This window comes from Myotis daubentonii, chromosome 6 (assembly GCF_963259705.1).
Source record: "Myotis daubentonii chromosome 6, mMyoDau2.1, whole genome shotgun sequence".
In the NCBI taxonomy this organism is placed as follows: Eukaryota; Metazoa; Chordata; class Mammalia; order Chiroptera; family Vespertilionidae; genus Myotis; species Myotis daubentonii.
The window spans coordinates 56,758,830-56,784,194 of NC_081845.1; the positions used below are offsets into that span (position 1 = coordinate 56,758,830).

General features: G+C 40.8%; 1 protein-coding gene across 5 annotated transcripts in view; it reads right to left on the bottom strand.

The window, feature by feature from the left end:
- Positions 1-9,102: 9,102 nt before the first annotated feature.
- The window catches only part of LOC132237112 (cytochrome b5 reductase 4), a 71,221-nt gene continuing 54,958 nt past the window's right edge, over positions 9,103-25,365 (bottom strand). For 4 of the 5 annotated variants that reach the window (XM_059701076.1, XM_059701074.1, XM_059701073.1 and 1 more), the window contains 4 exons: positions 23,157-23,307; positions 22,771-22,857; positions 11,127-11,291; positions 9,103-9,700 (listed from right to left, as the gene is read on the bottom strand). In XM_059701076.1, the coding sequence (XP_059557059.1) occupies positions 9,646-9,700; positions 11,127-11,291; positions 22,771-22,857; positions 23,157-23,307 (458 nt within the window). In that variant the 3' untranslated portion in view covers positions 9,103-9,645. Of the gene's footprint in view, positions 9,701-11,126; positions 11,292-18,966; positions 20,873-22,770; positions 22,858-23,156; positions 23,308-25,365 lie in introns of those variants that run through there. The other variant, XR_009453462.1, reaches the window with a different exon arrangement.

Here is a 25,365-nt window from a genome sequence, read left to right on the forward strand (position 1 = left end):
CATCATTTTCAATGCCAGAAAGCAGGAAGAGAAAGGCAGGTACAAAACCAGGCGGTTTGGCATTGACTAGTTTCACAAGCAGTGAAAAGAAGACTAGCTCCTTAGCATGATGTACCTTAGGAAAAGGTGAAAAAAAAAAAGGTCAGTAACATTGAGCACCTGTGCTAGACATTATGCTTTACAATTGTTATTTTGTTTCCACACCAATGCTGTGAGATGGGTACTATTAAAATCCCATTTTATAGAAGTAAATATTTGATGTAACAAAACTATCGCTTCTCGGCCTTTTGGCTAAGATCAAGTGTGATGTAACAAAACTAAAAAATGTTTTTAAATGACATTTCACTCTACCATTTTATACAAAACTAGAGGCCCGGTGCATGAAATTTATGCACAGGTAGGGTCCCTAGGCCTGAATGGTGATCAGGGCCAATTGGGGCCTTCCTTCCCTGGCTGGGAGGAGGGGCCAATGGGGACTGATCAGGGTGGTGGGGGCTGATCAGGGATGGAGCTGGCCATGGGGAGGGGCTGTGGGTGGTGGGCCAGCCAGCCCTGTCCCTGAATGAGGTGGGGGGGCTGATCAGGGGAAGAGCTGACTGGGGGGAGGGGCTGTGGGCTGATCGGGGTGGTGGGGGCTCACTGGGGGCAGGGCCGGCTGCAGGGAGGAGCCGCAGGTGGTTGGCCAGCAGGCCCCTCAATTTGGGTGGGGGGCCGATCTGTGGTGGGGCTGGGTGGTGGGAAGGAGCTGCAGGAGGTTGGCCAGCTGGCCCCGCTCCCTATTGGGGTTGAGGGGGCAATCAGGGGCAGAGCTGGCCAGGGAGAAGGGCTGGGGGAATGGCCAGCCACCCTGCCTTCAATTGGGGTGGGAGAGGTCGATCAGGAGCGGGGCTGGCTGGGGGGAGGGGCCGCGGGAGGTTGGCTGGCCGGCCTCACCCCCAATCGGGCTGGTTAGCTGGCCACAGTGGGTGTCATAGCGACCTGTCATTCCAGTCATTATGGCATTCAAGTTGCTTGCTAGCTTTTTATATATATAGATAGATGTTTTTGTCCCAGATATGGACATATGTGGCTCAGGTTCCCCTTCAAGGAAGGAATTGGTGGCTACCAGGCATTTTATCAGCAGCCTGCCTGTCCTAAGGTCTCCCCTGCCTGGAGCAGCCCACTACCAATGACTGAGTGGGGTGGGAGTGTGCAGGACAGGTATTCTGGCCAATGGGGGAAGCTGGACCTCACCTTCTGCCCACCCTGCTTCTGCTGGCCCTTTCCCACAGGTGTTTATCCTAAGGGCCACCTGATAAACACCTTGAATCCAACTCAGACTCAGAGTCTGCTTCCCAGAAAAATCTAATTGTGACAGTTTTTAATAGCCCTTCCATCACTTGTCTACACGTATTACATTTTTATTTTACGTTACTGCAGACACTGTGAAGTACTACTGTAATTCTAGTTCTTCAACTTAGCATTCTATCATGAACAGTTCCTCACGTTATTACGCAGCCTTCATAAGTACTTATTCAAAATGTAAAACTAAAGTGATATCACCATATTATGGAATCTTTGAAAAAGGGAAAAGAGAAAGTAACTTATAACTCGACTTGATTTCATATTTTGATATATTTTCTTAATTTTTCCCTATAAATAGTTGTTACAAGGTTACAATCACAAAGTATATAGTGTCCTTTTCCACATTCTTTAAGATTCATTTATTTATTTTTTTCATTTTGTGTTCGCCCTTGGGCCAGCAAGGATTAAAGGTAGGCTGTCAAGCCACATGCATTTAGTAAAGTGTAAGCTAGGCCTTAGAGAGGGGCTCCTACTCTGCAGATATTTATGTAAACATACATCCAGCACAGGACACATGGCAAGTGAGAATCCAGAGCACTCCTTTGGTTTTGAGAATTTCTGACTGCTCACCCGTTCGTATTTTTCCCAGCTGCCTGTCTGTAAAGGAAATGACTGGCTGCTCAAGTCCTGCCATGTCTACCTGGATAACACAGAACCTTTTTAAAAATATATTTTAAATTAGATTTCAGAGGGGAAGGGAGAGGAAAAGAGAGATAGAAACATAAATGATGAGAGAGAATCATTGATTGGCTGCCTCCTGCATGCTCCACACTTGGGATTGAACCCACAACCCGGGCATGTGCCCTGACTGGGAATCGAACTGTGATCTCCTGGTTCATACGTCGATGAATGCTCAACCACTGAGGCATGCCAGCTGGGCAACACAGCACTTTGATTAGCTGCCGCATATACACAAAACCCCACAATATAAACAAAACCAGAATCTACTTCCACCAGACTTTTTGTGACTTTGCACACTTCACTAAAGTTTGGGGGATTCTAGGTTGCAAAGATGTCTGCCATCTTGCTGGCTCCCCATCCTTCCTCTCCTGTGGAAGCAATAGGCAAACCCCCTCACCTCACAGGACAATGTCACCACTTTCAGGCCTTCCAGGCCAGCAGTCACCAACCTTTCAGACCTCATGACCACCAGTGGCCCGCAGACCACCAGTTGGTGACCGCTGTTCTATGACATTTCATCAATGTTATAACAAAACAACAATGAATGAAATAACGTAATTTGAGGACCTGATGTATATGCCATGTTCAAGGATAGGAAGAACAAATATTATAAAGCTGTTATTTCCCCACAAATAATCTATAAAACTGAGGTAATTCAGTCACAATCCCAACAGTATTGTTCATAGAATCTGAAAACTTTATCTTAAAATTCATATAGAAGAGAAAAGAACCAAGTACAGACATGACAATTTTTAAGAACTTCAAGGTTAAAATCCTCATCCTAGCAGCTTGCAGACTTCCCTAAACCCGGAAGAATGAAGCAGTGTGGTACCAGGGTGGGGCCAGACTCAGACCTATGAACAGAATAGAGACCCCATGTATCAGTATATTCACATGTGAAAACCTGACATATGGCAGAATGGCTTTTCAAATCATACATGAAAGGACCAAGCAGCCCAGTCTTTTTCACATTTTTTCATTTCAACTACTCACAGTAAGAAATTTATTTTATACTGCAATCCAAGCCACACCGTTTTGTGTACATAGGTAAATATACACATATAACAAAAACAAGGTTCAAGAAAAATAGTCATAATTACGATGTGTGATACATTCTGGTATTTTCTACTCAGTCCCATTTTATAAAAATGTAAAACTCACAAACTTGCTGAAACCCACAAAATTGCTTTCATAACCACTGCACCATTTTGACCTTCAGTTTGAAAGTTGTGTATAGTAAGGTTCTGGATAAAGAGTTCTCCAGTGCCATGCTAGTGTGTGAAACAACTGTTCCCTGCGGGTCAGAGAGGGAGTTCATTTGCATCTGCCCATTTTTGTGCTATAAATGTACCCACCATACTGATACACGCTAGCAATGTGTTGTGTATAAAGATATTCCTCAGAATTCTAGTCCTGGCTCCACTACTTCACCTCACTTAGCTTCTGTAAGCCGTCACTGCAAAAGAGAGTACTTATACCAGCTCACTGAGTATTTCTGAGGGAGTTAATGCAAACACGCACAATGGCTGGTCCACACCGCTCCTGAGACTGTTACCCACTGGGCAGAGCCGATGGTGCCATCTCTTCCCAACTCCACGTTCAATCACCTCACGCTGACATGGGCCATCGTGGAAACTGGTTGTTAAACATTTATCAGTAACCACTGCAGGGTTGTTGGAAGTTGCTTTGCCAATTGCAAAGCGTTATATAAATATTAGATTACATGTATTATGTAACCCGTATATATAATATATGTAAGATTTCATGGCCGAAAGAGCAAAAAGGAGAAACTTTAGGGCTGAAAACACCAACACAAGAATGCTGTTCTCCATCTCACAGAGCGCCTCGTGCCAGGACCCAGTTTCAGGCCCTCTGCGGCCCAAGCCAGCCTGGTGGGTCCAGGCAACCAGAAGTTTTTTCCCTCACCCAGCACAAGGGGCAGAGCTCCAGGGTCGGTGAGCAGGCGGTACCTCCTGTTACTTTTGACTGTGCTGTGCTCCTCCTAAAACCCTGCTAAGTGCAGGGAATCTCGCCTTTGGGCCTTCCGTTTCTGTTTTATTTGCCACATCTTAACGGGGTGAGGAAGAGTATTCCTTCTTTTCATAGTTTATTGTGCAGAATTCCCACCTCACCGAAGGTTTACAATAATAAATTAAAGATTTTAAAATGTACATATCTATATTTAAAAACATTACACTTAATATCTGAACGTTAACGATGAAGATCTACATGCTGCATAATTATTTCTGTGATTTTTTTCTAAACCGCACAAGAATGTGGCAAGTCTGAGAATTGCCTGTGACAACTGTTATACAAATAAAACATTAACTTGCTCAGAAAGTGAGAAAGCCTCAGCATAACAAACACCTGAATGTATTTTTACTGACAATGTCAGTAGCTTTTCCCTCAGCCATGCTTAAAGGGCAATTGCAGAGCACAAATAACTGCTTTTCCCACATTTTCTAAATGAGAGGAAATTGTCCATAATGAATCTGCGCAGGCTGCCTCAGCAAACACTACAGTACAAACACTCCCCTTGCTATTCTAATCATCGTGGCCTGAGATGGCTAATTAGAAAATCCTAAGTCAGAACACAAGCTCTCTGAATTCGAAAAAGTTACCAGTGCATTTTCAGGTTTACCTCCAAGTCTCCTGTAGCTACAAAGCAACAGACGGCATGTGCTACAGCATGGAAATGGTCTGTCCCCCCGCTTGCCTTCATGGCTACAGTTATGACTTCCTTTACTTGCTGTGTTCCCCACAGAAGCAGAGCAGAAGGTGCCTTGTCATCCCATTGGCTGACTGCCTCCCAGACCTGTCCCCTCCAGACGTCCCCTCATCTGCTGCCAGAGTTCTCCCCCTAGGATCTGTCATCCACATGTCAACTTCACAGTTGGTTTCTGTACTAATATTTATTTTATTTTGCTCAAATCTAAATTGGTGTATGTCTCTAAGCTTGTTCATGCCCTACACACTAACAGCTGTGAAAGCACACATATGACTTACTGTCACACAACAGAAAATATTCAAAAAGCATATCTGATAAAGGACTTGGGTATGGAATATGTAAAGGATGCTTACAACTCCATAACAAGGAGAAAAACAATCCAATTTAAAAATAGTAAAAGATTTAAATAGACACCCTACAAAAGTTAATACACCAAGGCAATAAGCACATGATGATGATATATGTTCAATATCATCACACATCAGACAAATGCAAATTAAAACCCCAATCAGATAGCACTAACACTAAAATTTAAAAGATTAATAATTCAAAGTTGGTGAGAATCTATAATAATAAAAGCATAATATGCTAATTAGACTGGATATCCTTCTGGACGAAGGCGGGGCTTCGAGGAAAGCCCAGGTCCCGGGTGCCTGCCGGCGGCCATAGGGAAGCCGACAGTCAGGAGAAGGAAGGCCAACTCTTGCACAAATTTTGTGCATCGGTCCTCTAGTGTGGAATAACTGAAAGTCTCTTACAATACTGGCAACAGTATAAAATGGTATGGACCATTTGTAAAAATAACAAAACACAACAAAATAAACAATCTGGTATTGCCTTAAAAGTTTGAAATAGTATATTAAAAAAGCATGATTAACAGATATGCATACCTACATTAGGCCTAGAAATATACACAGAATAAATTAGGGTTAAAATAAAGTTAAATATACAGTTACCATAGAACCCAGCAATTTCATTTCTAATCATTTCATTCAAGAAAAATGAAATATTATAGCCCCCAAAAGACTGGGACCTGAATGTTGGGGACGGGCCAATAGCAAGTTTCTTTCGAAGAGACCAACACTTGCTGGAAGGTGGGGGCGGCAGCCCAGGGACCTCTCAGCTTGCTTTCCCGGTGTGGAACCACTGCCTCACTCCAGGGCTCAGTACTGGAGTGCTGCACCCAACGCAGGGCCTCCATTGCATGAGTGGGGACCGGGCAACAGAAGGGAACTTTAACGGAGAAAGAAAACACGTCTTTGCATTTAGATAGTTTGCTCTGGCATTGCTTTGAGGTCTGCCAAACTGGCAACCCCGGGTAACGATAATTCACCCACAAAAAAACCAAAAACAAAACACACACACAAAAAGCAGAAAGATAGCAAGAGGCTGGGACAGCTGAGGTTTCACTTTTCCTTTTCAATAGCTTAGCCCCAATTGGAAATATTACAGACCAAACGGGGTCTGGTTCATTGGTCCAAAGTTGGGGGCTCTGTGGTTATCAACAGAACAGCCCCAAACTAGTTTAGGTCAAGTTCATGTGGCAGAGTAGGTGCACCACAGAGGAGGGAATAGCCAGGTGCTGACCAGAGTAATGCAGCTGATACACGCACACCTTGTTTTATTGCACGCCGCTTTATTGTACTTCACAGGTGTTGCATTTCTTACAAATTGAAGGCAAGACCCTCCACCAGCAAAAAGATTACGACTCACTTTATTGTGAGACTCACTTCTTCACAGTGGTCTGGAAGCGAACCCGCAATCTCTCTGAGCTATGCCGGTATTCTGGAGTGTGAAGGCTCCTCTCACTACTCCCATTTACACTGAGGTGCACATTGAGGGCCCGTAGTGATACTAGACAAAACACAATTATCTTACCTTGGACAGGTCCCTCTCTGTTCTTTATGGACTGTGGTAAGCAGAATGGCTCCCCCAAGATGTCAGCACCCTAATGCCTACAACTTTGAAAATGTTAAATTCAATGGCAAAAGAGACTTAGCAGCTGAGAAGTTAGAGTTTCAAATCTGGAGATCATCCCGGGTGATGTGGGTGGTGCCACTCTCATCACGTGAGGCCCCTAATCACGTGAGGCCTTATAAGCAGTGAACTTTCTCCAGCTGGGGCGAGAGAGGCCCGTGGCGCATGCGAGGATACCCTACGCCGGAGGGGCGCTTAGACAGCCTAGATGTGGGTGACTTTTACCAGCAAAGACTGGTCCAAGGCTGACAGCTAGCAAGGAAGAGTGGAACTCAACCTACAGCAACAGGGAACCGAGTTCTGCCAGCAACCTGCATGAGCCTGGAAGCCCAGCCTCCCACAGCCTCCAGAGAAGCGCCCAGCCCCCCTGACAACCTGGGTCCAGCCTTGTGAGGCCTTGGGCGGAGGACCCCATTGGGCCCAGTTATGCCCAGATTTCTAAGCCAGGTAAATGGAAGATAATAAAGGGATTATTATTGTTATTTCAAGCCACAATGTTTGTGTTGATTTGTCCTGGCAGCAAAAGAAAACTAATACATTAACACATTTAAAAAAACAACAACACAAAAAACAAGCAAGCAAGCAGAATTCTTAAGCAAAAGTGACTGAATGTAGTTCTCTTTCCTTATTGCTTAAGCACAATAGTGACAACCTCTACTTCCCTCTCTGGCACACTGTATATTGGGAGACTGAGGCTATACTTAGGGGATTTTCTCTCCAAGGCATGCTAGAACACACTGGGATGGAGAGTGGGCTTCAGGGAGAGCACAATTCAACAGGGAAACCAATTATTAGGCTCCTGTACTAATCCAGTGGAGGGGAGATAGGCATGGTCAGCTGGCAGGAGATCAGATTGGAGAGGGAGACGCTGATAACCAATGGGTCTAGAAAGGCTGGCCAGGTGGAAAGTAGTCCCAGTGAATTTTAGAGATGGAATTTAAGAGGAGTGATAGACTTGAGGAGAAATGGTCATGGAGTACATTTAATTTGGGACGTGTTGAGTTTGAGGGGCTTGTGGAAGAAATATCGAGGTGGTATCTAGCAGGTAAATGGGTATTGGAAACTGACGCTCAGCTGATTCTCAATTTGGGGATTATTAACATATAGGTTGATAAAATCATGTGAGTGCAAGAGATAACCCAGAAGATGCTTATGGGTTTTCTTTTACTTTAAAATATAATAAGAAAAGGAATGAAGAAGAGATACATATAGGAAGTAACAGAGAGGAGATTTCGTTTGCATGAGGTAATTAGAAAAGGATTGAAGGAGAGAGAAAAAAGGAAGGAGTTAGAAAAGATGAGAACGTGTCCAGAAAGTACATGATCCCTCTTAGAGGAGAAGGAGGCAGTAGGGAGGTGTGAAGCTAGAGAATGTTCCTGTTAGCCAGCAAGGAGCACTGCCGGCCCAGGACAGCTAGATCCTGCCTGGGCGAATGGTGATGTGGGTAGGACTGGCCACCCATAGGCACACAACAGCATGGTGATTACCAGAGGGAAAGGGGGGTGGGGGAGAGGGGTAGAGAGGAGATAATGGTGATAGAAGAAGACTAGACTTTGGGTGGTGAACACACATTATACAGATGATGTATTATAGAATCCTATGTAATTTTATTAACCAATGTCACCCCAATAAATCCAATAAATAAAAAAAAATAAGAGGGAGGCACAGGAAATGATGACAGTGTTCAACCAGCCACTGGTACACAACGAGTTTCATAAGCTGGTGTTAGCAATTTGAGGAATATTAATGCTGGGTTCCACTTGGGTGCATTGCTCATTCAGTGAAGATTGAGCTATTGCAAAATCATTTGCAGGGAAATTGGAGACCCTCCCATCGCCCTATTTCTGTGAAAACATTGCTGCTATCTTAAACGAGACTAAAGAATCTATTAGCTTTGCAACAGTCACCTTTGCATTCAACAGTTTCCTCATGAAAATGCACAAAGACTTGTCTTGAGAGCCTGTCTGCATCCCAACCTGGGAAGGCATTTGAAGCTTCGCGCACAGCAGCAGGGAGGGAGAGTAAGTGTCCAGCATGAAACGGAGGGGGGCTCCCTGCCGACTGCCAGCTGTGGGGAGGCAGCTGGCTGTGTTCCTCACTTTCCCAGCTGGTCTGGATGGGCTCAGCAACAATTACATTTAACCCATTCCATACGACCAAAGGATTAGGCCATGGGACCAGAAGTGACATCTCCGTTCTCTTTCCCAATGCCTCTGGCTTGGGCTGAGAATAAAACCAGCTGCCAAGGTTCTTTTAAGTTTTCCACCACACCTGACTTAAGCATCTCCAGGATCTTTTATTGTTGCCTTTTAAAATTTCCCTTAGACACGGGCCCAATATTGTTGCATTCAAACACATTTCTAGGTCAAAGATTAAAAAGTACTTAAGTATATTTTTATTCTACTTTGTATCAATGCCACACACACACACACACACAAATTGTTTAGATCACTTAATAAGGTATATCATTCCATGTTTTAATAATAACAATAACATAAATGATCATTTCCTGAGTTAACAGTGCAATGTAAAATTTAGTCTGTATTGCTAAGACATTTTACAGCATAGAAACATGATCCAAATGATCATTTACTTTATCATGTCATAAAACACAAGAGCTCATCGTAGAACAGTGAGACAATTTAAACGGTAAGAAACCTTGTGACTCATAACAAACAACCTGTATGTGTTTGTTGTCATGATTGACTTTCCTGGTCAAATATCAGTAGTAAAATAAGTTATGGTATAAAATAAAGTCAACAGGTTTTCCATAGTGACGGAACATTTGATTTCATTTAAGAAACAAGCCTGGAGTCAGGTTAACCTCTTAGTATATACAAAAATGTTGTCTTAAAAAAACCCTAAGCCATCACAAATTTAGATAAAACAGTTGAGTAAAAGACAACAGCTCTTCATTATGCAGTAAAACCATGGATCTCATCTTTGGAAAAGTTAAGATCATGAAGCATCCTGAAAAACAAATACAAAGCACAAGTCTCTTAGGGAAAGTAAAGAAGTAACAGCGAAGTTTAGCATCATAAGCATAGTACTTTTTCATTTTCCCCATTTACTATGTCCTGTAAAAAAAAACACCCCACAATTATCACTTCTAAAAAATTAACAATAATTCTTTAATATTACCAAATATCTAGTGTTCCATTGTCTCATAAGTGCCATAATTTTTAAAAGTTTATTTGAATCAAGATCCATTTAAAGTCTACTCATTATGATTAGTTGATAAAATCCTATATAATAAAAGCCTAATATGCTAAGTGTCCAGTTGACCGGTCAGCCATTCAACCAATCAAAGCATAATTTGCTAATGATATGCTAAGGCCGCTCAACTGCTCATTATGACATGCACTGACCACCAGGGGGTAGACACTCCAACCAGTAGGCTAGCTTGCTGCTGGGGTCCCGCCGATCAGGACTGAGAGAGACAGGCCAGACACGCCGTGGAGCCCTCCCACAGTCCCTCCCTGGCTGGCCAACCTCCCAGGTCTCTCCCCGGTCCTGATCGTGCACTGGTGGGGTCCCATGGCCTGGCCTGTGCCCTCTCACAATCTGGGACCCCTCGGGGGATGTTGGAGAGCCGATTTCGCAGGCCAGGACCCAACTGGTGCATGAATTCATGCACCAGGCCTCTAGTCTTTTAATAAGATTCTCTTCCATCTCCCTCTCTCTCTCTGTGTGTGTACTGCAGTTTATCCAACAAAATTCAGATCTTTACGCGCTGAGTCACCCACAGTCCCCATTTTGCTGCATCGCTGTGATAAACGTTAATAATATGAACTTATATCCTCTTATTGTCCATAACTTAATAATTGGATCTACAGGCTAGGTCAGGTCAAATTCTTTTTGACAAGACTACTTCATAGGTAGTATTCTCCCATTAGGAGGCACATAATACCTGACTGCCTCTCCTTTGGGATGCTAACAGTTATCCATGATGTATGGTCTATCCATTAGTAGTTCATTAGGATCTGAAATTAGTGATATTCTACTTCTATCATTCTTTCTTCATTTATAAGCTGAGGAATTCTGTAAAGAAAAACTTCTCATTTATTATGTGGTTACCCTGTAGTACAGCTTATATAGAAAAGGCAACATAATGCTTGATTTTTTTCCTCCTTTATTCACCAGTTTTCAAAGTAAGGAGTTAATCCCCACAGCATTCTATCTTTACTCTCTCCACTGAACCGAAAAAGTAGAAATGCTGCTTATGGGTAATTCAACTTGGAAAACACTATAAATGGAGACTGAAATCTTAGAAATGGCTGTTTAAAACGTTCCTGAACATAATAAACATTTATTTAATACTTACTATATGAAGTCACTGTGCTAATAAGCACTTTACATGCATAAGGGTTCTTTCTTCTACCTCGTTGCTACTCACCTCATTCCTTGTTCTGTAAATGGCACTGGTCCACAAATGCAGATGAGAACTTTGGATTTGTCTAAACTTCTTTTTATAAATTCAGAAAGAAGATCTAATGAAATGTGTCCCTTTTTCCCATTCCATTCAGAAGTAGGTTTTGAGAGAACAAATTCAACATCAAATCTAGAGGGAGAAAAACATTTTTTAAAAGTCTATTATTTTAACATATGATTAACATGTCTCAAGTTCACTAAAACATCTTTTTTCTCTCTTGAAAATTATATAATATGTAAAAACTGATACACTTGCTAGAAAAGCACTGCAATGGATTATAAACAAAGATTTAACAAAAACATATAGGTAAATCCAATTTACTAAGGATTAGCTTTTGCTACAGAAAAGAGGAGTAATCTGGCATCTTTTATTGCACTCATTAGAAAGGGATCTCAAAGAATTACCCATTCCTATTAATACTCTGCTTGTGTATGTCAAGTAAAGAGCAATCATCAGTGACGTGCACTTTAATCTCTGACTCAAACCTTTCATGAGTTCTAGACCCGTATAACCAACATCCTATTTGACTTCGTACTGTTGCTGTCTCAAAGGCCTCAACCTCATCTTACAATCTCTCTGCCCTACACCTGGCGTTCTCTTTGTGGATGGTGCCAAGGTCCATTTGGTTGCACAAGCCAAAAACCTGGGGTTTATCCTGGGGACCTCTCTCTGCATCTCCCCCCATATCCACATTCTCAAGACCTATCTCCCAGCTATTTGTCCGCTTCTTTGAGTCTTCACTGCCATACACTTGCATTCTTTCTTCTTTCTGTACTGCTGTTATCACGTCCCATTCTCAGTTCTCAGCTAAGCACCATTTCCACAGGGAAGCACTGTGGCCTTTGGGGTCCTTTGTTATATGTGTTGTAGAAATATTTTCCTTTCCTTTTCTTTATAGACCTTACTTCAGGTTTTAAGTATGCGGCCACCAAAATAATTTTATTAATGTCTACCTTCCCCACTAGACCATAAGCCCCATAAGAGCAGGGACCATTTCGCTTTGGCTATCACTGTGTCCCTAGTGCCAACACATGGGAAGCACTCAAGCATTATGGAATGAAAGGTAGGAAAAAAAAGGAAGGGTGCCAAGAGCCTATCTGACTTCGTACTGTTGCTGTCTCAAAGGTCTCAACCCTCAGAATTAAAATGAGAAAGAAGAACATCAAACCAAGTTTCACAATGTGACTACAGACCATTTCCCGCCACAGTTTTGTAATCTGTTCAGCAAATGGCTGGTGAAGGGTAAATGATTCAAAATTGTATGCTCTGCCTGTTCCCTCTGCTCCATTTTAGCAAAACACAAGTCATTCTTACCATTTTCAACAGCATCGGATCAGATGCATTTGCACATTTTCCAGTGAGTAACTGACATATTTTCTCAAGAGTAGAAGGAGTTAATTGCATATTAATCTCAATCTTAAAACAAAGTTGAACAGCGTCTCTTGTGAAAGGGCCTTGGGAGTCAGATATGAGAACAGAAACAGGACGTGGTGGTGCAGCAGCTCAGGTCGCTGGGCTGCAGTTGGGTTAAAGTCCTCTGGAACTGAGGAGCCTGGCACAAGCACCCAGACCAACTCAGAGGGCCAGCGGGGGCAGAGAACTGGCCCAGCTCTCACCCAGCCCTCCCTCTAGGCTTTATTTGTCCATTTGTGCAACAAGGTGTGAATATTACGTCATCTCTTATAATTCTAATATTTTGACTTTATATTTAAAAAGCTCTACAGAATTATGTTTTATTTCTTACCTACAAGGTTCCCACTTAGTTTTAGCAGATACAGAGTGGGGCAAAAGTAGGTTTATAGTTGCCCAAATGGAAAATAATACAATAATTAATAAATAATGCAAGTATAAATGGTTTCGCATACTCACATACACCTACTTTTACTCCACCCCGTATACTAATCCACTTTACACAAAATAACCTCACAAATACTTTTTCACTAACTTATTTTTCACGTATAGCATATAAAATTAAGGTAGTTTTCAATAACTTTGGAATGTAGTATTTGTTTACTGTTCCATGAGGGCAAGTTCCTTGTTTGTCTTTTTTTAAAAAAATATATTTTATTGATTTTTTACAGAGAGGAAGGGAGAGGGATAGAGAGTTAGAAACATCGATGAGAGAAACATCGATCAGCTGCCTCCTGCACACCCCCTACTGGGGATGTGCCCACAACCAAGGTACATGTCCTTGACCAGAATTGAACCTGGGACTCTTCAGTCCACAGGCTGACGCTCTAGCCACTGAGCCAAACTGGTCAGGGCATTGTTTGTCTAGTTCAATGCAGTACCCAGGCCTGGCTCAAGGTAAGTGCATAAAAATACTTGTTGAATGAATAAGGGATTTGCTTATAAAGAAGCCGTACTGACAAAAAATAAAAACTGTCAATAGAAATAGAAGAACAAAGCCACAGGCTGGCATCCATGAAATTACACATAAAAATGGCCGTGAATTCCCTAGTGCCGTTTCTGAGGAAGAACGTCCACAGCTCTTATCAGATCATCAAAGGGGACCCAGAAGCATCTGCAGAACCACTATCCTAAGACATTTCCAATTATACATAGACAATTAGATCAAAGAAAGCAATTACCTTGTTAAATGAAAAATCACTGGAATAAAACTGGTAAGATAAATAAGTCTTATATACTGGCATTCCTGTCATCTGAAAATATAACTTTCCTTTACTGAGATGCTTTAAAGAAGAAAAAAAAAGCCTAGTCAGTGGCATAGTTTCTGCAGGCATCTGCTAAAGAGTGATAAGTACCCAAGATCCTTATACAGAAAGTGTACACTTCTCATGCATTTGTATTTATTAGCATAACGGTCCCTTGGCCTATCACTTAACTCCATAGAAAGAGTGAAGAGGGGCATAAATGCAATTTTTAAGGATATTGTAAAAAGCCTGCTATCCTGCTTATCTCCTCCTTCACAGGACTAGAAAAGAGCTTAACTGGAGCAGGTGCAATCCCAAGTTAAGACTCAAGAAAACTTTAATGAAGGATTTCTTACACCACATCAAGATGCAGACAGTTAGTTACTGCGGAATCAGTCACCCCTCCTGAAGTGTTCTGAACGAAGGCCAACTTACTGTCTGGCGCAATTACAGCTGAGGCCTGAGGGCACATGGGCAGAGCCTGCCATCATCCAACTAACTTTCCTCTAGCCAATCAGCTTCAAACACCTACCTCTGTTGTTTTCCTTACATATGTCCCGTACATTCCACTTTCAGTGGGACAGCTCCAAATATTGACCTTATATCTTGTCTAAAATCCTGCTCTAACAGCTTTAGCCTTAATCCACCTGACACACCATTGCCAGCAGTTCTCCTTAATACCCAGACCCCATCTTACACTGTCTTAGCTTTAACAGCGTCAGTGTTTGTCACTGCCCACAGAAGAGGATTTCGTAGTATTGGGGGCCCCAGCCTTTTCTGGTTTCAATAGCTAAAGGAAATTACTAGAAAGAGCAGGAAAACTTGGTATTTTCTCACAGGAAAAATAGCTTACAACATAAACAGCTAATAGTTAAAGTTATACAAAATGCACATGTTCTGGAAACATTTCTCAAAATGAATCTATTAAAACACTAGTGTTCCTCAAGATGTTAGTGGTATTTCATGAAAAAAGTTCAACTATGAAATAAATTTGGGATACTGGGTTGTTTTTTTTAAAAAAGTTAAATAGATTTATTTAGAATTTCTCAAAGCCTTAAATATGCTAAGTTCCGAGTAAATCTTAAAGAAGGTAATATGATACACGTTATTGTCAAAGGTTTTTTTGTTGTTTGTTTTTTAATGACAGAGCCCTTAGGGGAGAACACATGAACATTCTATGAAACACTCCATATGAGGAGTATCCGTGAGGAACAGAAAGTGGTTACAGGAGTCCAGACTAGGGGCCCACATATCTGTGAGTATCACAAGCTGGGGGGGGGGGGAGGGGGAGCAGGGGAAAGAGGTTAAGGCACATTGTTGATTTACTTATGCTTCTGCAATCACTGGCTTCCGCTGTCTTAAAGAGGAATAACAAACCGCTCATCCCAATACTGATGCCAGAGTACAGAAACTCAGTGGGCCATTGTCTATGGAGCCTGTCATAAAGGGAGGTACGCTGCCCAGTGTTGCTGGGCCTTCTCATATCCATCTAATACATATTTATTTAATATATGAATTATATTCAAAGTCTCCCATCACCCGATTTGAGCCCAGCTTGTTTCTTCGATTTTAAGACAGGAGATTAGAAGCGATTACCACTAAGATTCCTTCTAATATGCACATAAAGTTTATGGTTTTATTTTTACAGTTATTTCATTGTTCTCCTTCATGCACTGTATTTACTTCAACAAAATTGGACTCTGCTCTTTTGCTAAAATGCCCCGAACATCCTGGCCCTCATGTTTTTTTGTTCATGAAATCCTATAACCCAAATTTCTTTTCCTGTTCACGGAATGCCATTTCCCAAAGCCCAGATCAGAAGCCACTTCTTCCACAAGCTCTGATCTCCCTCACAAACAGGATTACTTCTTCTAGAATTCTCTGACATAGAGTTCTCTAACATGCGATCTGTCCTCCCAAAGCCCAGACTTCCGAGGCACTGCTGCTCTTCAGAACTCCCCACTAGGGCAGTCCTACTCATCTTGTATCTTTCCCCAGCACATTGTGCAAATGAGCACACCAATGCCTGAAGTGAGGCACGTGATCAGCGGTGCATATAAATAGGTACATAATCACTTGTCTGTTGTGCCCCACTCCCTTGCTGCTTGGCATCCTCTCTCTTTCCAGTATGCGCCACCACTGACCTCGTCATTTCCAGAGCAAAAATAAGGACACTACCAGTGCGAGTGTGCTGGCAGCAATATTCCTCACTTTCTAGAGCAGTGGTCAGCAAACTGCGGCTCGCGAGCCACATGCGGCTCTTTGACCCCTTGAGTGTGGCTCTTCCACAAAATACCACGTGTGGGCGCGCACATAAAGTGCGATTGAAACTTCGTGGCCCATGCGCAGAAGTCGGTATTTTGTGGAAGAGCCACACTCAAGGGGCCAAAGAGCCGCAGGTGGCTCACGAGCCGCGGTCTGCCGACCACTGTTCTAGAGGCTATTTGTCAAAATGCTTCAACAGCCTTTCTACACTTTGACTTGGTGACTCTTAGGATGCATTTTTATCCTGCATAGTTGGAGGGGTACAGAACAACTTCTTTTCACTATGTCAGACAGCAGGGATTGGTTAAATAAATTACTGTATGCTCACATGACTGAATACAGTGCAGCTATAAAAAATCATGGTATAGTGCAGGTTTTCCCAGCTGGCACTATCAGCATTTTGAGTTGGAAGTTTCTTTGTTGTGGGGACTGCCCATGCATTGCAGGATGTTAGCAGCATTCCTGGCCTCTACCAATGAGGTACTTGTTGAACCCCCTCCATCAACTGTTACGATAAAAAATGTCTCCAGACATAAATGTCCCTTAAGGTATTGGGGGGATGGGAACGACAAAATCATTCCAGGTTGAGAACCACTTACTTAAAGTATTCTATACACAGAATATATGCAACACACTAAGTAGAGGATGTAATTATAAAAAGTATAGCAGTATAACTATTTTATTTAAAAAATACGAAACAATAAAGCATGTATGTATGTGTCAGTAAGTTTGTGTGTATCAGAAAGCAAGAGAGGTAGAGAGGAAGGGAAGGAGAGAATGGAAAGGTACAGACCATAAACGTTAATAATTGTTCTCTAAATGGTAAGGTTATAGATTATGTTCCCTTAATTTTTTCAATATAATAAATATGTATTAATTTTGTAAACAGAGCAGGAAAATCAGCAAATCAATAAATTCCATTATTTTTAAAAGTATATTTTTATTGATTTCAGAGAGGAAGGGAGAGAGAAACATCAATGATGAGATAGAATCATTTATCAGCTGCCTCCTTCCCATTCCTCACTGGGAATTGAGTCCACAACCTGGGCATGTAACCTGACCGAGAATCAAATGGTGACCTCCTGGTTCATAGGTCAACGCTAAACCACTGAGCCACGGCCAAATTCTACTATTTATATAAAAGTACATGCTACTACCTTTACTCAAATAAGGTCACTGTCTCAAAAATGATTGCTTTGAAAGAGAGAAAAATACTTGTTATATTTATATATTATGAATGTTGCCCAGAATTCAACCTCATTGTCAAACTGTCCCGTCCCTTGAAACTAGTTCTGCAAAGGCTAAGACAGTAGAGTTGGTGTATTTTACTGAGGAGAGGGGTGGACCATTGTGTAACGCTGAGCTAGCTAGGCCTTAACACTGCTCAGTGAGTTAAGAGATGAGGGAAACTTAATCTGGATTTCAGTGTACATAGTAATTAGCTACATCTGCTACTGTACATTTTTGCTTCCTGTTTAGCAATGTGGGAAAATGAAGATACACATTCCCTGGGTTGCATGAGAAAATAACAGTATCTTGTTCACTGTTGAACCTCTGTGTATAGGCACATAGTAGATACTCTCATGTATTTCATGAATGGATGAATGTTACTAATACGCTAATTTTGGGTTAGGCACCTACATATGCTCTCACATTGCCCCCATACCCAAACAATTCTGTAAAGTAGATATTGATATACCTGTTTTACAGATAGAAAGACTGAGGCTCAGTCAGATCAAATAACTTGCCAAGATCACAAGGTTAGTAAGTTTCCATTATACAATGACAATTCTAAGAATTTCATTTGTTAATGAATGATATAATCTAGATAAACTGAGGACAAGCATAGCATGCTTGCTGAAAATGAAAACAGACCATACATCAGCCTCATTATCCATCCTTCCTAACCCTCCTTGTCCTACAAAGCACTGAATGGAAGACTAATACCTAATACAGACAATGAAGTATTTCACTTGTTTTAACTACAAAATGTAAGAAAAATTTATTTTATATATTCCAATCCAGCCCTAGCTGGCTTGGCTCAGTGGATAGAGCGTCAGCCTGCGGACTGAAGGGTCCCAGGTTCGATTCCGGCCAAGGGCATATGCCTGGGTTGCGGGCTTGTTCCCCAGTAGGGGGTGTGCAGGAGGCAGCCAATCAATGATTCTCTCTCATCATTGATGTTTCTCTCTCTCTCTCCTTCTCCCTTCCTCTCTGAAATCAATAAAGAAATATATTAAAAAAAATAATTAAGTTAAATATTCCAATTCAATTATAATTTAAACAAGAGATGTGTTCAGATGTCACATTTTATCATCAGAAACTTTATTACTAAGACTAGGAGTGACATGGGAGAGTCAAGATGTAGGAAAGGTGATTTAATATATAAAATTAGCTGTGAATGTTAACTAAAATACAGATGTGGCTAATTAAAATTACCTTATGTTGAATCTGAACTTCTACTTCCCCTTTATGTATGAAACTCAACAATGATGTTTTTGAATGAGGGTACTAAAAACCCTCAATATGCCTTTAAGGCCAGGTTTCTCTTGTATCTGCATGAAGCCTCAAAATATTTAAAACCCCTGATAAATGTTCCAAAGCCATCTCCACAAGCATGGCTCTTTATTCCCAGTGAGGGCCTGACCATGGGTCTCCAGGGAGCATTCATGATAGGGTGCTAGCAGTCGGTGCCAATGGACCGCCTCTGCAAGGCGCCTCACGTCTCCAGGAGGAGGAAGAGGTTAGGGAGTAGAGGGGGTGAGAGCACACAGGAGCAAGCAGGTGAGAGCAAGGAGACAGAGAGAAGGAGCAGTGCGGGAGGATAAAGGCAGGCCAGAAGCCGAACACTGTCACTTCTCTCAGCGAGCTGGAGTGTCACTCACCTGGGGAGTGCTGCTAGAGCCAGGCATCCAGGTGAGGGAAAGAGAGGCCTTTCCTCATCCTCCACACCACAGACTATGCCATTCCACCACCCAAATTATGTAGGCGGGAACAAAACAGAACAAAACACACAGGTGACTCTGTCAAAAGACACTTCATTCTCGGAGGCTATCTATCAACACACTCCGATTTACTAATTACTTCTTAAATCAAAATTCACTCCTATTGACTGAAAGTACATGTCTGTTCATTAAAATGTTAGTAAATTGACTCTTCTTTATAAAGGAACTATCTTAGAGAATATAAAAACATAGCCAAAAATACTTTTTAAAAAACCTAACTAAAAAAAACCTATCTAGGTGTGTTTAAATTATTTTAAATGCTTAGGAAAACAGAAACTTGGATAATACAGAAACGAAACACATGTAGACAAAGGTCCTCCATAACCACAATTCAAATATCTGAGGTAGGCGTCACAGTTTCCAAAGCATTTACCCTTTTCTAATCCTCACAATAGCCTTATGAAGTAGGAAAGTAGGAAAGAATCATTTTATTTGAAGCTAAAGAGACAGGTCCACAAAACTAAGTAATTTTTGAATAAAGTTTCAAGCTAGTAAAGGTAGAATAAAAACTAGAATTTAGGTTTTTAGGCTTTTCAATAAGTGCTACTTTCAATCTTCCACTTCGAAAACTAGTGTAAAAGACACTTGAAAACCTAGGACTTTGTATTTCTTTCTAAATCATCCTCTAATTGCCATATAATTACCTACATATTGTAAATATTCTTAGGTTTATGTCTTGACTATGTAAGAAGAATAAATAATAGGTGTACCGGTTAATGTTGCAGGATTGAGACTGCAACATATGTTGATATACTTACTATATGCGATTTCACATGTATGCTATTTTATTGTATTGACAACAAGCTTCAAAACTTCATATGTCGAATTTGCTGAAGGTGTTAACATCATAGATATTTTTACACTTAAAAATGTCCAACTTCATGTCAAAGAAAGAGCATTTGCGGGAAGTTATAATTCATTACTTTATTTAGAAAAAAAGTGCTGCTGAATATTTCCAGGAGCTTATGGTGAACATGCTTCATCTCGAGATACTTATGAATGCTTTAAAAGTGATGGTTTCGATGTGAAAGACAAAGAGCATCCAGGTCAACCGAAAAAGTTTGAAGACCAACAATTACAAGCATTATTGGGTGAAGATGCATGTCAAACTCAAAAACAACTTGCAGAAAGATTAAATGTTGCTCAGCAAATAATTTCCAATAGTTTACAAGCAATGGGAAATATTTTAAAGGAAGGAAAATAGGTGCCGCATCAACTAAACGAAAGACAAATGGAAAACCGAAAAGTCATTAGTAAAATGTTGCTTCAATGGCACCAAAGAAAGTCTTTTTTGCATCGAATTGTGACTGGCGATGAAAAGTGGATTTTGAGAATCCCAAATGCACAAAATCATGGGTTGATTCAGGTCACCCATCAACATCAACTGCAAGGCCAAATCTCTTCGTAAAGAAGACAATGCTCTGTGTTTGGTGGGATTAGGAAGGTGTGGTGTATAATGAGCTTCTAAAACCAGGTGAAACCGTTAATACTGATCGCTACCGACAACAAATAATCAATTTGAACCATGCTTTGATCGTGAAATGACCAGAATGTGCCAGAAGACATGGCAAAGTAATTTTGCTTCATGATAATGCACCATCATATACTGCAAAACCAGTTAAAGATACATTAAAAGATCTTGCCTGGGAAGTATTAACCCACCCGCTGTATTCACTAGACCTTGCTCCTTCAGATTACCACTGTTCCGATCGATGGCACACCCACTTTCTGAGCAGCACTTCAAAACGTACAAAGAAGTGGAAAATTGGGTCTCCGAATGGTTTGCCTCAAAACAAGAAAAGTTCTATTGGGACAGTATCCACAAATTACCTGATACATGGGGGAATGTGTAGCTAGCGATGGACATTACTTTGAATAAAGCACTTTTGATGTTTCTTTTGAAATTATCGTGTTTTCTTTGATTACAAAACCTGCTATTATTAACTAGTACACCTAGTATTTCAAGAATAAGTAAGTTCAGGTCATCCTTCATTTGTGAAAGTCATTTATTAAAAGAAAATTAGGAGGAGGATGGGAGACAATAGGAAAAAAACCCAAAAAACTAGAAAAGACCTCAGCATTATCTTATTAAGAACTAGACGCCCGGTGCATGAAAATTCATGTACTAGAGGGGGGTCCCCTCAGTCCAGCCTGCCCCCTCTCAGGGTTGGGAGGCGACCTGGCGATCAGGGGAAGGAGACGCCCCATCACACCTCTGCTGCTGCCACTGCTGGCAGCGCAAGCCTCGGCTGGCCCTGGGCAGCTGGGGGGCTGAGCGGACTGGGCGCCACCATCTTTGAGGGTGGGGCATTCAATTAGCATATTCCCTCCTTATTGGCTGTGGGTGCCACCATCTTTGTGATGGCCTGAGGGTCAATTAGCATATTCTTAATTTATTAGATAGGATGTTCAGCAAATATTCAGAAGAACCTGGAGCCCCCAGAGAAACAGCTGAGTTTGTGTGGTCTTTAACTTTAATTTTATAAAGCCTGGAATGATCTATACATCCTATTATAAACATAAATATTTACTTCAGATGCTTACAGTCCTGAAATTATGAGAAATAGCTTCTGATAAGTACAGACATTATGTTAGGTTATCCAATTCACTTTTCTTCTAAAAAGTTTATTTAGAATTTCCCACTGCTTTCAGATTTCTTAGGGGAAATGGGCATACATTCATTTAAATTATCTTATTTTCTCAGTGGCCTGTGCTAGGGCCCTTTTTCCAATGAAACAAATTTTCATTTTGCTATCCTTGCTGCCTCATTCTTCCACTGGGTTCAGCTTAACTCAAACTTTTCCTATTGCCTACCCTGAGGACCACTGAAGATACAGCTATCAGCAAATGTTAATGTCAATAAACACAAATGAAGAGAAGCTTGTAAACAATGGAAAATCACTATGGACATGACCATATTAAAGGCAGTAAAGAAACGTGTTTATTTTTGCATAATCTATCCACCAAATTTATTTAAATCTTCAATTACCAAATTGGCTACACTGAAACCCAACTGTATAAATAACATAATCTATAATAATAAAAGTGTAATATGCTAATTAGACTGGACAGCCGAACGACCTTCTGGACATCCTTCCTGACGAAGCCACAGCAGCAGGGGCTGAGGCAGAGATGGTAAGGGTGATCAGGCTGGCAGGCAGTCGAGCAGTTAGGGGTGATCAGGCAGGCACGCAGAGCAGTTAGGGGTGATTAGGCAGGCAGGCGAGCAGTTAGGGATGATCAGGCAGGCAGATATAGGGGTTAGGGGTGATCAGGCAGGCAGGCAGAGTGGTTAGGGGCAATCAGGCAGGTATGCAGAGTGGTTAGGGCGATCAGGCATGCAGGTAGGTGAGTGGTTAGGAGCCAGTGGTCCCTGATTGCAAGAGGGGGCAGGTCAGGCTGAGGGAACCCCCTCCACCCCCTTGCATGAATTTCGTGCACTGGGCCTCTAGTATAAACATAAAACCCATATATTGGTACATATATGATGTCACATTGATCTTAGCAAACTATTTCTTTGGGGGGAGGGTAGAACATTATTTACATTTAGAAAATTATTGATTAGTTTTTGTTTCTGTAATGAAGCTTCCTGGTCAATTAAAAATTCCACCCAAAGGAAATACTGCCAAGATTGACTTACACGTGTATGGATATTTAAATGTAGAGCTAGTACCAGTTTAATACCTTTTATCTTTAAATGCTAATTTCTCCAATTGGCTTCTCCAAATTATATCATCCTCTGTTTTATTGAAGAACATCAGCTTCACCTTCCTTAAAAAAAAAACAGCAACAACTCAAAAAGAACTATTTCAATTACATTTAAAATATGCATGAATCAATCTTAAAGTAAACTAGCAAAAATGTTTTTTTAGTGCAATTAGGTAACAAAAAGAATCAAAATAAAAGAGAATTATGTTTATAATTAGCTAGGACTTGAGGAGGCAGAGTTAAATGAATGAGGAAATGAGAGCATGTCTATTAAGGTTTACTGAGGAATCAAACAATTTAGAATACCTTGTACTAATCTAACAGCTTCATAAGGGATAGTATTTAAAGATAAAATTACATACCTGAGACTGGATATATTGGTCAAAGCATAATTTAGTATTTTAACCATTGGTGTGAAGCCTGTTCCAGCTGCCAATAAAAAGAGATCTTCCAATTCTTGGAACTGGGATATTTTAAAATTGCCTTCAGGATTGCTTACGGAAACAAAATCTCCTAAACAATAAAATATAAACTAAATCAGAAAAAAAAAAGCAGGGAAACTGAGAAGGCTACACCTAGCTGAATTTAGAACACTGTTGAGTCACAGGATGAATGCTTAGCTTTCAGACTCCATCTTAGTATTTAAGGTAGTATGTAAGGAGTTTTAAGAGTATTCATTAGGCCCCCAAGTATGTCTGGATTATATCACTATAATCAAATTAATAATCATGTTTTATTTCACTCATTTAATTACACAATTAATTTCCCAAACCATCTGGACTCTAATTAAGTACTACTGCCAAGTACTTAAGTACAAATTACCAATAAATACAGGCTCTACATAGATTGCTAAATTAAATTATAAGCACCAAAAAAGCAGAGTCCATGTCTCCCTGTCTTGCACAGTACAGGGTAGAGAAAAGATATTTCTACTTACATATTGATTCTTTTTTTTTTTTTTAATCCTCACCAGAGGACATGTTTATTGATTTCAGAGAGAGAGGAAGAGAAATATCGATGTGAGACAGAAACATCAATTGGTTGCCTCCTGTAATTGCTCCAACCGGGATCAAGCCTGCAATCTAGGTATGTGCCCTGACTAGGAATTGAACCCACAACCTTTTTGAGGTACAGGATGATGCTCCAACCAACTGAGCTACCTGGCTGGGCTACATATTGATTCTTAACCATAGTAATAAGATTAGTAGGAGAGAAAATTGAAGTAAAAATTGTAAAATCTTTTGTTAGTAAATGTGCTGACTTCACTTCCATCAAAATCTTTTAAAAGACTAATGGATTAAAGCAAGAAGAGTTTGTTCTTAATTCACTTCTATAAAAACAAAGCAAGTTCCGAAACGGTACTTGGAGCATGTTACTTCACAATGTAGAATCAAAATAGCTGAGAAAAACTATTTTCTGAAATGCAGTTGAAATAACCACTATGTACCACTCATATAAGAGAATTGACTTTAGGACATTTCAGAAATTTTCAATGTAATTTGAAAAATAAAAAATAAAGCTGTCCATATTTTAAAAAAACAATCTGAATTTTTAAATGCTGGATGTTCATAATTTTTCCTTTCTTTTCCATAGCAGGATAGTAAGAATCTTGCAGTAATTGATTGTTAGAAGTAAAAGAGCTCCTTGTTATAGTTTGAAAGGGACCATAAAATCAGAATATCCTTGGGATATTACTAAAAAAGCCTCAAAGAATGATACCAACTTGGTAACTTCTGTCCACAGTCCAACATCATAACACTGATTAGACTGGGGCAATGTGCCTCTTGCTAATCAAGTTCACAAGAAATTCAAGTACACATGCCAGAAAGGTCACTGACTTCCAGTCAGGCTATCTGCATCCACTCACCTGAAAATTACAAATCCCATTTAGGGCATCTCATTCATTTGACATTTGAAAGGCCAAAACAATCATATAAAAGTTGCTTGGTGAACATAGGATTGAACAAAGTGGATAACATTATAGTGCAGTTTGTTTGGGACATAATGAGGCTGCAGTTATCACTACCATGGCAGCATACATGCCTCTAAGTGAAACAAGTGTGCGTGCCTGTCTAGCTCTGTGGATAGAGGTGAAAACACACTGATCCTGAGCTGCAGGCTTTCCTTTTTCATGTTCTAGAGCAGCCGTGGGCAAACTACGGCCCGCGGGCCGGATCCAGCCTGTTTGAAATGAATAAAACTAAAAAAAAAAAAAAAGACCGTACCCTTTTATGTAATGATGTTTACTTTGAATTTATATTAGTTCACACAAACACTCCATCCATGCTTTTGTTCCGGCCCTCCGGTCCAGTTTAAGAACCCATTGTGGCCCTCGAGTCAAAAAGTTTGCCCACCCCTGATCTAGACTCTCCACCTTGCTCTGCTCACTCAAGCTCTAAAACAGGTTACAATACTGCTGCTTGTTTCCACTTGCTGTATTACAATCACGTGTCAGTCCTTCACAAAATAGAAACCTTCACTAGATTTGTGGATATTCCAAAATTCTTTAGGTTCACATTTTTAGTCAATATTTTGATTTATGTAACCCAAGATGACTAATCACATCATTGC